The 13121-nt window shown below is 35.0% G+C and overlaps 1 protein-coding gene across 1 annotated transcript; it reads right to left on the bottom strand.

Annotated features, from left to right (window-relative positions):
* Positions 1 to 2451: 2451 nt before the first annotated feature.
* Positions 2452 to 11012, bottom strand: LOC137647871 (uncharacterized). Its single transcript, XM_068380828.1, has 8 exons — positions 10645 to 11012; positions 6508 to 7669; positions 6129 to 6207; positions 5748 to 5831; positions 5352 to 5443; positions 4856 to 5075; positions 4291 to 4380; positions 2452 to 3800 (listed from the first exon to the last, which is right to left on the bottom strand). The coding sequence occupies exons 1-8, from the start codon at positions 10984 to 10986 to the stop codon at positions 3347 to 3349; spliced, it is 2523 nt and encodes an 840-aa protein (XP_068236929.1). The 5' UTR covers positions 10987 to 11012; the 3' UTR covers positions 2452 to 3346.
* Positions 11013 to 13121: the final 2109 nt, after the last annotated feature.

Here is a 13121-nt window from a genome sequence, read left to right as displayed (position 1 = left end):
CTCCCCCACCTATCTGAACATCCATAAGCTTTGTTGTGGTCCATGTTTTCCCATTAATCTTCCCCACCTGTTTGAACGACCCTTAGGTTTGCTGTGGTCCATGTTTCCCATTAATCTCAACCCCCCCCCTCTCTCTCTGAACGTCCTTTAACTTTGCTATGGCACATGTTTCCCATTATTCTCCCCTACCTCTCTGAACGCCTGTTAGGTTTGCTGTGATCCATATTTCCCATTAATCTCCCCCCCCCCCACCCACAACCTTTCTGAACGTCCCTTAGATTTGCTGTGGTACATGTTTCTCATTATTCGCCCCCCCCCCCCCCACCTCTATGAACATCCATTAGCTGTGTTGTGATCCATGTTTCCAATTAATCTCTCTCACCCATTTGAACGTTTAGCAGTTGTCCACATTTACAATCATTCTCTGTCACCCATCTGAACGTCTCTTAGCTTTGCAGTTGTCCACCCTTCCCGATACTCTCACCACTTCATTTCAATGAACGTCCATTACCCTTAATATGGTTAAAGTCTCCCATTCATCTCCCCCTCCCCTTCACCGAGCATTATTTAGTCTACTTTGCTCTAGTGCATATATGATATTAATCTACCCCTTCTCTCGTTTAGAGTCAACATGTTTGTGAAATGAGACAGCCGTGTACTAAATCTAGTGGTCCAACTTCACTAGGAAATTTCTGTCTCCAGAAACAGGTTGTTATTGCTTGGTGTTGGGCTGGTGCCTTGAAGCCGGATTCGAAGAGACACGAATCATCATTTAGTCTCTTTTGTTTAGGTTTTTGGTTTTCACTGTAGAAAAGATTAAAATCATTTGGGAATCTAGAAGCTGAGAATTCTTTGCTGGTTACTGTATATATGAACCCTTAGCTTCCTGGACTATGGGCAGACGTAAAAGAGGAAGGAGGAATATAAAATGAAAAGAGAAGACAAAGCAACCTGATATCCTGTATCGCCATTTTGAATGAAGCATTGAGTCATTGTTTATGAATGATTAATTCTGTCACCTATATTCATAGCCTCGCTAAAGCTTGGAGACTATGTAAGAAAATTTAGATGAGATGAATTTCTAGTGTCTCTTGATAGGTCTCTATATTAAAGTAAAAAAAAGCAAGTGAGAGAGAGAGAGAGAGAGAGAGAGAGAGAGAGAGAGAGAGAGAGAGAGAGAGAGAGAGAGAGAGAGAGAGAGAGAGAGAGAGGGATGGTTTACAGCCTCATTATAGAATTTGCTCAGCCTCGTGAACAGAGTCCTAAGGGAAAAAATTACATTTTGATAACAGCTTCGCGTCGGCCAAGGATTTGAGCCCAAATGAAACGACAGTAACCACAGCTTCGACTTGGTACAAATAATCATTACTTAAAAAGAGGCTCGAAAAATTAAATAAACTCATCGAAAATAATAGCAAACTGCCTATAAATACATTTACTCTTCTTCGTTTATTGTTTAGTGTCCACACGTAAATGTATTTTTGCTGTTATCCTGAAAATTATCTGCAGGACAGTCTGTCAGTCGGGAAACTATCTTCGATTTTGGGACGCCACTAAGACATTGTCTATTCATTATAAACATAGAGTAACATGCTCAAGTACCATATACATATGTATTTATATATATATATATATATATATATATATATATATATATATATATATATATATATATATATATATCTATCTATATATATATATATATATATATATATATATATATATATATATATATATATATATATATATATATATATATATCAGTGCATGATAGGTGAAGAACAGAATTGGCCTAGTCAAAAAAGAGGGTGCGAATTAAATTGACATTATTAAATACTCATGTGATTTGTTGAGAATTATAGGAAAAAAAATACTTTTTACAAAATCACTCGAGTCAATAGAGGAGATGTTAAGAATGTGTGGTTTGATCATTACTATTTTGACCGTAACTTCTACAATATAACAAAAACCTTAACAATTTCCAGGTTCCAGCGACGGAAGATGATTGCTGCACACCTTCTGTCGTCTGTTATAAGGGATTCATTAAAGATGATAGTGTGCTTAGCATCAGTTGCATTCTTCCATAAATGGGTAGATAGGAACGTTTTATATTATGGCAATTACTGGTTATTCTAGGTACATGTTATGTTTTCCCATAATGTGATCGCCAAAAAGGTTTACGTGGATCTAAACTCTTCTTGTGGATAGCCTCTTCACAATTTGATCTCCAGAAAGCCATGTCTGGGAAATTCCAATGGACAGACTAACTGACACTGTACAGAAGTTGCATCAGAAAAGACAAAATTATTCTAATCTTATGCAGTAACAGCTATTCATCATATTTGAAAAATTAAGCTCCAAAATGGTATAAGGAGTGAAGAGTTAAAAAAAAAAAAACAAGAAACAAATTTATTCATATTCATTTTTACAAAACATTCTCAACATATAAAACATTTTAAAAGCGCGCAAAGCTTCCTCGTTTGTCGTCAAGAAAAGCGTAAATAAACAACTCTTATCTGACATCTTAGCATTAGGTAGACAAATTAGAAAGCATAATCTACATCTATAAATTATTCATAATCTGCCAGTATTGATTCTCAAAAATTATAAACTCCACTTCACTTTTCAAATATTGAATAACAAAATAATTGAGTACAAACGCTGGATATAGTCCACGTGATGTGATAGGCAAAAAAGGTGTGAAATAATGTTAAAAAATAATGTCTGCAAAGCATTTCCTTGTCAAGAATAAAAATGTCAAAGAAATAGTTATCAAATGAACGTGATATCTTTTTCAGTTAAGCGTTGGATTCTACCGTGATACGATTTACAGGCAGGAAATCCACAGGCAAAGCAATGGAATACAATATTCTGTTACTTAAGCAGCAAATGAGGCACTTTATAAGTAATGTACACTTTCCTACGATACCTTTAAGTGACGGCAATAAGAAGTGGTGATACATTACAACAATGCATTGGTAAATCATAATGCATAAATACATTACGGTCCGACCAATGTTGAAGGCAAAAGTCTTCAGATACACAAGAATATGTTTTTTACTTCTAAGAATTAAAGGAAAGAGAATACATTCATTGGCACTCCCAATAACAGACACTTTATAATGTCTGAAATAAATTTACATTTTGTTTCCTTGAAAAAGTCCTCCCAGTTTTGGATTGTAACATTTAATGCCACATATTTCAGGTAATACATAAAACTGGTCCTCATAAAAAAAATATGAGAAAAAGTTAACTTCAATTAAAGTCTACATTTTGTCTGAAACATATTTGAAGCCAAAGAAGAACCAGTTATATTCGGCTTTATCTTCATTTTGTTTATTATCTGTTAGAAAGACGAATCTGGAGTGACCTCCGGACTTTTGGAACTTGGAAGTGATGGATCGGCAGGGGCCTGAACACTGTCTGATCCCGGAAGAGATGAATGAGAAAGGTCAATAACTCCATCATCAGGATTATCGAAGGACTCAAAACTTTGGACATAGAAAGAAGAAGAAGAAGAGGGAGTGTTGGATGACCGGACTGAAGTGGAGATTGTTCTGAATATCGATGAGTTCGAAAACTGACTGCTGATACTTGAAGTAAGAGAACTCATTGGTGATATTGTACAATTTACGCTATTCTGCAGCCACTTCTTCATATTCGCTGGAAATGTGTTGGATTTTTCAAGCCATAGGAATAGCCTGAGAAACTTCTTCAAATGCTTACGTTTGTTGCTGTTTGACAGAAGAATTATGAAGAGGAAGAAACCTTGCAACGAATTCAGGGTATCAGTTAAGGCCCTGGAAAGACAAGGAAGAGAAATTGAATTCCTTTGTGACTCATTACCACCTGAACTTACTTAATCTATAATACCAATGAAAAGCCAAGACGCAGAACACTAACTTCCTTTGAAAAACAGCAAGAAATCAAAGATTATAATTAACATATTAAACACAGGTACGTTTATAACATATTAATATCTACATGTTTTGATATCTGTTACGGTCTGGTGTGAAAAACTTGCGTGATTAACTAGATTGGAAATAAGTATTCTACTAAAGTGTTATATTTTTTTCTTGAATGATCACAAATTGTGATATCTACTGATGCTCAGTTTCTAAGATTTCCCAGAGATCATGACAGGCCCTTTTATGTTTCACATTTGAGACATCGGAAATCTGTCCAAATCCTTATCATTACTGAATATTATATTGTTAAGGAGGAAACAAATTCCAGAAAAGAGTAAATGAATAAGAAAAGAAAAGAATGATAATTGAGTCCACTACTTACCATAGTTCTGGAGGAGGTATTTTCCAAGACAATATTTCTGTAACCCAGCAGGTGGCCACAAGGATAAAGATTTTCAGCTTTTGGTTGAAACTGAAAAAATAAGAATACAATTATTTATGGATTTATTAATGCTTGTTTAACAGGATATATGCTATAATTTTTCGTTACTAATTTATCATATTGCATTGCAAATAGCAGAGAAACATCAACATGTATTAAGTGAACTCGTCCTTAAGTAATATTTCAGGTCATGTCAATACAAGTGTTCATGCAATACATCTCAGGATTTTCGCAGCTTAAACCGTAACTCACAAATGTCATTATAACTATTTACGACTACTTCTAAACATCGAGACTGAGCATTGTAAACTAGAGTTCAACAAAGGTACAATTAATTACTGATTTATTTCTATGAAAAGCATTGGTGATGCAATGAACCAAATTAAATAACTATTTATATACAAACGTATCGAGGACTTCGTGACTAACAGGAACTCAGCAAACATAAGAAGTCCCCAACATGTCAATATTTCAAGTCCATTAAGTAGTTAACAATATGTCTTACTCGTGGACGTGGTCAGTGACCTGTCTCCAAGGAATACAAGAAGGCTTGATGCGTTGTTTTTTGATGGCCCCAGCTCCTAATTCCTTCAGGTCATTGGCGGTTTCCTCGTAGTTCCGGAGCATTTCTTTGTAGTTGATGTAGGTGAGGACGAGAAACGCAGAGTTGAAGAGGAACAACACAGAGATGGGGCCGTAGAAGTAGATCAGGAGAGCGATGTCGACTGAAAAAAAGTTGCACTGATATTTGATGGGAAAATTCTAAAATGTTTTTTTTTAATTATAGTCAGTCAATATAAAGACACACGGTGTGTTTATTTATATTTATAGGGGTTGTAACATCAGACAAGAATAGTTTAACTTGGGAACTTGGTTTTCTTATCGATAGTTCTGGAGAAACTAAACTTTCCAGCGATTAGTCTGGATGAATATGTTTTTGAGGAAGAGCCAGAACAGGATTTGATTGTTGCTGTCCATTTCTCAAGAAATTTTAGCCTTACCTTGAAACCAGCATTTTGGAAGACCCATGGCTGGCTTAATCATACCCCTGACATCTTCAGTAGCATGTATTTGCATTAAAAGAGTAAACACACTGAAAAGAAAATAAGAATAATAAACATATGAATGTCTCAATTTCAAAATAATACTTATAAATACATAATATTTAAGATTTCAATTGAAGAAATTACTGAACAAATAAGGGCCGTATTTTAAAATCATTCCAAGTTAAGAAATTTGTGCTGCAACTCAATGGTATTGGAAACCAAGTTAATCCTGACAAATTATCTCCAACGTTAACAAAGAGTTCATCGAAGGCTTTAAATACAACTCCATTTTCTTTCGTTGTAAAGAGAAAATAATCTTTAATCCTGAACTTTTCTTTTTTGCATTCTTACCTTATCAAAAAAGGTATTCCCCAGCCATACATCATGTAGTATTTATTTGGATAAGACTTGCACGGACGATAACTTTTCAGACTCCTGGAAAGACATCAAGAGTTGATAGATGAATCATCAAATGGACGAATATAATCTAAAATCTTGGGTCCAGTACACTAAGAGAATTTCATATCCTTTGATACCCTTTGATATCTTTTAATATTTCGTATTAGTTGTCCGGACAGAGGAATCCTTTTCTCATCCATATTTCATTATCTTTTAAAATCAAAGACTCCAGATTACATATATGAAATTCTATCTTTTTATTAAAGAAATGTATATGAAAAAATAATCAATTACGGAAATATCTCTCAAGGTCCAATACAGATATTTTTTTACCTGATCTTCCTCCATATTTCAAAGCACATCACATTCAGCCAAAAGAATGCTGCTAGGAATCCAAACTGGATACCGATGCCTGTAAAACAAAAGATCATTTCCCATAACTCATCATACCTGGAGATATGTCTCAAAGTTAAGATTATTTTTTTAGGTGAATACTTTTCACTGACACAAACGAATGGCTTAAAAGTACTATTTGAGCAAAGTGACCATCTATATAAGACCAAAAGGTAGTGCAAAAGGCTTTTTCAAATATCACAGCCATATTATAGATCAACAAATGCTAATAATAGTACAAAACACTGGCCAAAAAAGAAATAAATTAGCATTTATGTCAAATTTTGATGTTACAATATTTACTGTAAATAGATCTTACCTAGGTAGATGCAAACCTCACTACCCAGTCTGCCCCGGAACATTTTAACAGGGAGGTTAATAGTGTAGGCAATGAAGAGGGCTATCATGTAACACAGTTGGTGCAGGCCTCCATTTTTAAGTATTCTAGGAACCAACAGATGACAGACGATGGTAATCATCAGGAAGATAAGAGAGATGACAAAACAAATAGGTAAAAGATATGTCCGCACCTTTGACAAAAGGGAAGTCTCAGGCTGACATGCCAAGGAGCTTTGTTGTCGGTGTTCATTGTCTAGGAATGTATCCACACAGAAGTCAGTAGAAGTGAAGTTTCTGTCTTTGAGAATCAAACTGCCATTTGCGTCTATTGTCATATTTTCCTCCACTTTGGATACTGGTTCGCATAGTGGCCATCCGATTACAATATTGTAATTAGTTAATTCCATGTCAGTAGAAGGAGTAAATGTAGAATTGGGATCTGGAACACAGCTGTAGCGATTTTTGTCCATTGAATATCCGTATTTACAGCATTTTCTAAGACATGTCCCATTTGCACAAAGTTTTTTGTGTGTCTCTTTTGGATCACTGTAACAAAAGCTTGTAAAGTAGTCAACAGAACCTTCAGAATTATTGATTCCATCAACACAGTATTCAGGACAATTGTAATATATACGTCTCTTGCCAATGTCTCCTGGTACCCAAGCATTTGCTACACCATCTGCTAATGAAACAAGATGTGATTGATTGTGCCCTAAAGGAATGGTTATCAAAGGTTCATATAGAAAGTCACATTTCACTGGGCTTTCGTACTCCGTAATCTTGTCCCAATCTATGCCCTCAGAGAAGGGTTTTGCAGAAATGGGAGGTTTAAACACATTTGCAGTATTTGCAGCTTGGCATTTCCCCTCCTTCATTGCCTGTCCAGGAGGACAACACCTTGGAACAGAAAAGATGGGCACACAAGCCTTCATTGTCCAAGTCAGTTGATCATATTCATCCAAGTGGTGAAAAATGCAATAGTTATTGATGCGTTGTCCTTCTAGCTTTCCTGCTTTTTTTAGAAGAACTACATCACCTCGAGGTCTTATATGAAATTGATTCTTTAAGAAATTCATATAACTGTGTTTGGAAGTATCACAGTTTACATCTTGCACCGTCACATTGTAGCTCAACACATTTTCCTGAAAATGGACAAAAATATTTGTAACTACACTAAAAGTTGTCAAGAGGAAGATGTACAATATTAATTTGTATCCACACATATTTTGATTGTCTACTTTTTCTGGTAGATCACTAGAAAAGTGAAAGGATTAACAAAGAAAGGCTACTAAACTTACTCTTTTATAGAAAAATAATGAGGAACTAGTCATGAAAGATCGAGTGCAAAGAGTAAAAAGGATTAAGAAAAAAAGGCCACAAAACTTACTCTTTCATAGAAGAATAAGGAAGAACTAGTCCTGAGAGATCGATTGCAAAGAGTGGAAAGGATTAAGAAAAAGGCCACAAAACTTACTCTTTTATAGAATAAAAATTTGGAACTAGTCATGAAAGATCGAGTGCAAAGAGTAGAAATCAACTGCTTGGGTAGATGCTACTGAATGATTAAACAGTAAAAAAGTAAAGACGACTCAGATAGTTTAAATGAAGGTTGATGGTTTGTAGTAATAGTGAATTCTCTCACTTCACTAGCTTCCCTATACACACACAACTATTCCTTAATACATAATCGATGTTGTGTGTTTGTTTATAGGTAGTAGGTTGGCCAGGGCACCAGTCACCCGTTGAGATACTACTGCTAGAGTGTTATGGGGTCTTTAGACTGGCCAGACAGTACTATATTGGATCCTTCTCTCTGGTTACGGTTCATTTCCCCTTTTGCCCACACACACACACACACACACACCGAATAGTCTAGCATATTCTTTATATAATCTCTTCTGTCCTTATACACCTGACAACACTAAGATTATCAAGCAATTCTTCTTCATCCAAGTGGGTTACTGTACTGTAATTGTTCAGTGGCCACTTTCTTCTTAGTAAGGGTAGAAGGGACTCTTTAGCTATGGTAAGCAGCTCTTCTAGGAGAAGGACATTCCAAAATCAAACCATTGATCTCTAGTCTAGTCTTGGGTAGTACCATAACCTCTGTACCATGGTCTTCCACTGCCTTGGGTTAGAGTTCTCTTGCTTGGGGGTACACTCGGGCACACTATTCTATCTTATTTCTCTTCCTCTTGTTTTGTTAAAGTTTTAAAAGTTTATATAGGAGATATTTATTAAAATGTTGTTACTCTTCTTAGAAATTCAATTTTTGCTTGTTTCCTTTCCTCACTGGACTATTTTCCCTATTGGAGCCACTAAGCTTATAGCATTGTGCTTAGCAATTGATAATAATGATAATTATATATATGTATATATATGTAAATATACTTATATATTATATATATAGTATATATACATATATATATATATATATATATATATATATATATATATATATATATATGTATATATACATATATATATATATATTTATATATATATATATATATATATATATATATATATATATATATATATATATATATATACATATATATATATGTGTGTGTGTATATATGTAATACACACACATATATATATATATATATATATATATATATATATATATATATATATATATATATATATATATATATATATATATATATATATACATATATATATGTATATATATATATATATATACAATATATACATAAATATGTATATGTAGGTATGCAAAAATATTTATATATCAACAAATATTTGCAAAATTATCTATCTATCTATCTATTTATATATATTTGTATATATATATATACATATATATATATATATATATATATATATATATATATATATATATGTATATATATATATATATATATATATATATATATATATATATACATATAGGTGGATAGATAGATAGATAATTTTGCAAATATTTATTGATATATAAATATTTTTGCACACCTATATATACATATTTATGTATATATTTTATATCTATTTACAATCATATTGTATATATAGTTACAATTCTAGTTACAATTATATATATACAGCATACATAGACACACAGTGTAAGGAGAGAGAGAGAGAGAGAGAGAGAGAGAGAGAGAGAGAGAGAGAGAGAGAGAGAGAGATAGAGAGAGAGAGATTTCAGGACTTGGTTTCCTAGTAAACAATGAGGATATTTGGCATTTTTTTAATATTAATTTTTGTTTTATAATGTAAATAAAACTTATTTATTAATTCTACATTTTTCTTTATCATTGGCAAACATATTTCGAAAGTGTGTGTGCAAATCCCCTAGAGTTTAACACGTCACTAACAGACATCAGTATGAATTCCATAAACCTCAATCACCTTTTATAATTACTTTGACTGAAATATATTTTACCAAAACTATTATTCGCAAAGATTTCAAATTTATTGGAAAATGTATCGTGTCTTTTTATCAGTTTTAAACATATTTTCAGGAGTGTATGAAAAGGATAAATGATTATTAATTTCGGTATTTACAAATCAATATTTTCTTAATTTTGACATTTTAATGCTGACAAAAATGTATTTTGAACCACAAATATTAAAAAAATCATAAGAATCTTGACCTTACGATAAACTTCCGATGATTTGGAATAAAAAGATTTGAAAAGAATTGAAAAGACTTGAAAAGACTAGAAAAGACTTGAATAGGCTTGAAAAAGCCTCGAAAAAGACTTGAAACGACTCAAAAAAGGCTTGGAGAGACTTGAAAAAGACTTGAAAAGACTTGAAAAATACTTGAAAAGACTTGAAAAAGACTTGAGAAAGACTCGAAAAAGACTTGAAAAAGACTTGAACAAAACTTTAAAAATGGCCTGGAAGGAGATTTCTACTAATAAGGAATAGACCAGCAGACGAGAAGAGCATTTGAGTCGTCTGGAATATAAACAAACTTTTCGCAAAAACCTTCTTCAGAATATCCAAAAGACAGAAATCCTAAGACTTCAGAAAAGAAACTTTAGTCAACAAGGGCTTATATACACTTCATAAATAAACACAATTCGGAAATAAACCAAATAAAATCTGTGATTCATACAGGAAGTTATTACAATCAGCTACTGACCTCTTTTGTGTATATGTCATCATACTGGACTGGAATGAGAATGGCACCATCGTAAACTTGGCACTTCCCATTCACATAAATTTCATTTCCTTTGCAGTAACACATCACAACGGATCCGGCCACTTGTGGTCCTCCAATATCCGGACACTGGGAAAAGGGATTTTCTGTACTTCCTTCAGGAGTCAGTGAATTGGTAACATTTGGGACTTCTTTGGGAATATTATCATGGGACACTGTCGTATTCATTTCCGGGAACTCCCTAGTACTTGTTTCAGGAGAAACTGTGAAATTATCTTCTGGGAATCCAGTGGTAATAATATCATGGGACACTGCCGTATTCATTTCCGGGAACTCCCTAGTACTTGTTTCAGGGGAAATTGTGAAATTATCTTCTGTGAATCCAGTGGTAATAATATCATGGGACACTGCCGTATTCATTTCCGGGAACTCCCTAGTACTTGTTTCAGGAGAAACTGTGAAATTATCTTCTGGGAATCCAGTGGTAATAATATCATGGGACACTGCCGTATTCATTTCCGGGAACTCCCTAGTACTTGTTTCAGGAGAAACTGTGAAATTATCTTCTGGGAATCCAGTGGTAATAATATCATGGGACACTGCCGTATTCATTTCCGGGAACTCCCTAGTACTTGTTTCAGGGGAAACTGTGAAATTATCTTCTGGGATTCCAGTGGTAATAATATCATGGGACACTGCCGTATTCATTTCCGGGAACTCCCTAGTACTTGTTTCAGGGGAAACTGTGAAATTATCTTCTGGGAATTCAGTGGTAATAATATCATGGGACACTGCCGTATTCATTTCCGGGAACTCCCTAGTACTTGTTTCAGGGGAAACTGTGAAATTATCTTCTGGGAATTCAGTGGTAATAATATCATGGGACACTGCCGTATTCATTTCCGGGAACTCCCTAGTACTTGTTTCAGGGGAAACTGTGAAATTATCTTCTGGGAATCCAGTGGTAATAATATCATGGGACACTGCCGTATTCATTTCCGGGAACTCCCTAGTACTTGTTTCAGGGGAAACTGTGAAATTATCTTCTGGGAATCCAGTGGTAATAATATCATGGGACGCTGCCGTATTCATTTCCGGGAACTCCCTAGTACTTGTTACAGGGGAAACTGTGAAATTATCTTCTGGGAATCCAGTGGTGATAATATCATGGGACGCTGCCGCATTCATTTCCGGGAACTCCCTAGTACTTGTTTCAGGAGAAACTGTGAAATTATCTTCTGGGAATTTAGTGGTAATAATATCAGGGGACGCTGCCGCATTCATTTCCGGGAACTCCCTAGTACTTGTTTCAGGAGAAACTGTGAAATTATCTTCTGGGAATTCAGTGGTAATAATATCAGGGGACGCTGCCGCATTCATTTCCGGGAACTCCGTAGTACTTGTTTCAGGGGAAACTGTGAAATTATCTTCTGGGAATCCAGTGGTAATAATATCATGGGACACTGCCGTATTCATTTCCGGGAACTCCCTAGTACATGTTTCAGGGGAAACTGTGAAATTTTCTTCTGGGAATCCAGTGGTAATAATATCATGGGACACTGCCGTATTCATTACCGGGAACTCCCTAGTACTTGTTTCAGGGGAAACTGTGAAATTTTCTTCTGGGAATCCAGTGGTAATAATATCATGGGACACTGCCGTATTCATTACCGGGAACTCCCTACTTCTTGTTTCAGGGGAAACTGTGAAATTTTCTTCTGGGAATCCAGTGGTAATAATATCATGGGACACTGCCGTATTCATTTCCGGGAACTCCCTAGTACTTGTTTCAGGGGAAACTGTGAAATTATCTTCTGGGAATCCAGTGGTAATAATATCATGGGACACTGCCGTATTCATTTCCGGGAACTCCCTAGTACTTGTTTCAGGAGAAACTGTGAAATTATCTTCTGGGAATCCAGTGGTAATAATATCATGGGACACTGCCGTATTCATTTCCGGGAACTCCCTAGTACTTGTTTCAGGGGAAACTGTGAAATTTTCATCTGGGAATCCAGTGGTAATAATATCATGGGACACTGCCGTATTCATTTCCGGGAACTCCCTAGTACTTGTTTCAGGGGAAACTGTGACATTATCTTCTGGGAATCCAGTGGTAATAATATCATGGGACACTGCCGTATTCATTTCCGGGAACTCCCTAGTACTTATTTCAGGGGAAACTGTGACATTATCTTCTGGGAATCCAGTGGTAATAATATCATGGGACACTGCCGTATTCATTTCCGGGAACTCCCTAGTACTTGTTTCAGGGGAAACTGTGAAATTATCTTCTGGGAATCCAGTGGTAATAATATCATGGGACACTGCCGTATTCATTTCCGGGAACTCCCTAGTACTTGTTTTAGCTGAATCAGCTTCTGGGAACATAGTGTCATTGCTTTGAGCGAGCAATAAAGTATCTGTTTCGTAAAACGAGGAATTGTTGGTGTCTGTGA

The sequence above is a fragment of the Palaemon carinicauda genome, chromosome 1 (assembly GCF_036898095.1).
Source record: "Palaemon carinicauda isolate YSFRI2023 chromosome 1, ASM3689809v2, whole genome shotgun sequence".
Lineage (NCBI taxonomy): Eukaryota > Metazoa > Arthropoda > Malacostraca > Decapoda > Palaemonidae > Palaemon > Palaemon carinicauda.
This window is presented reverse-complemented; position numbering and strand designations above follow the sequence as displayed.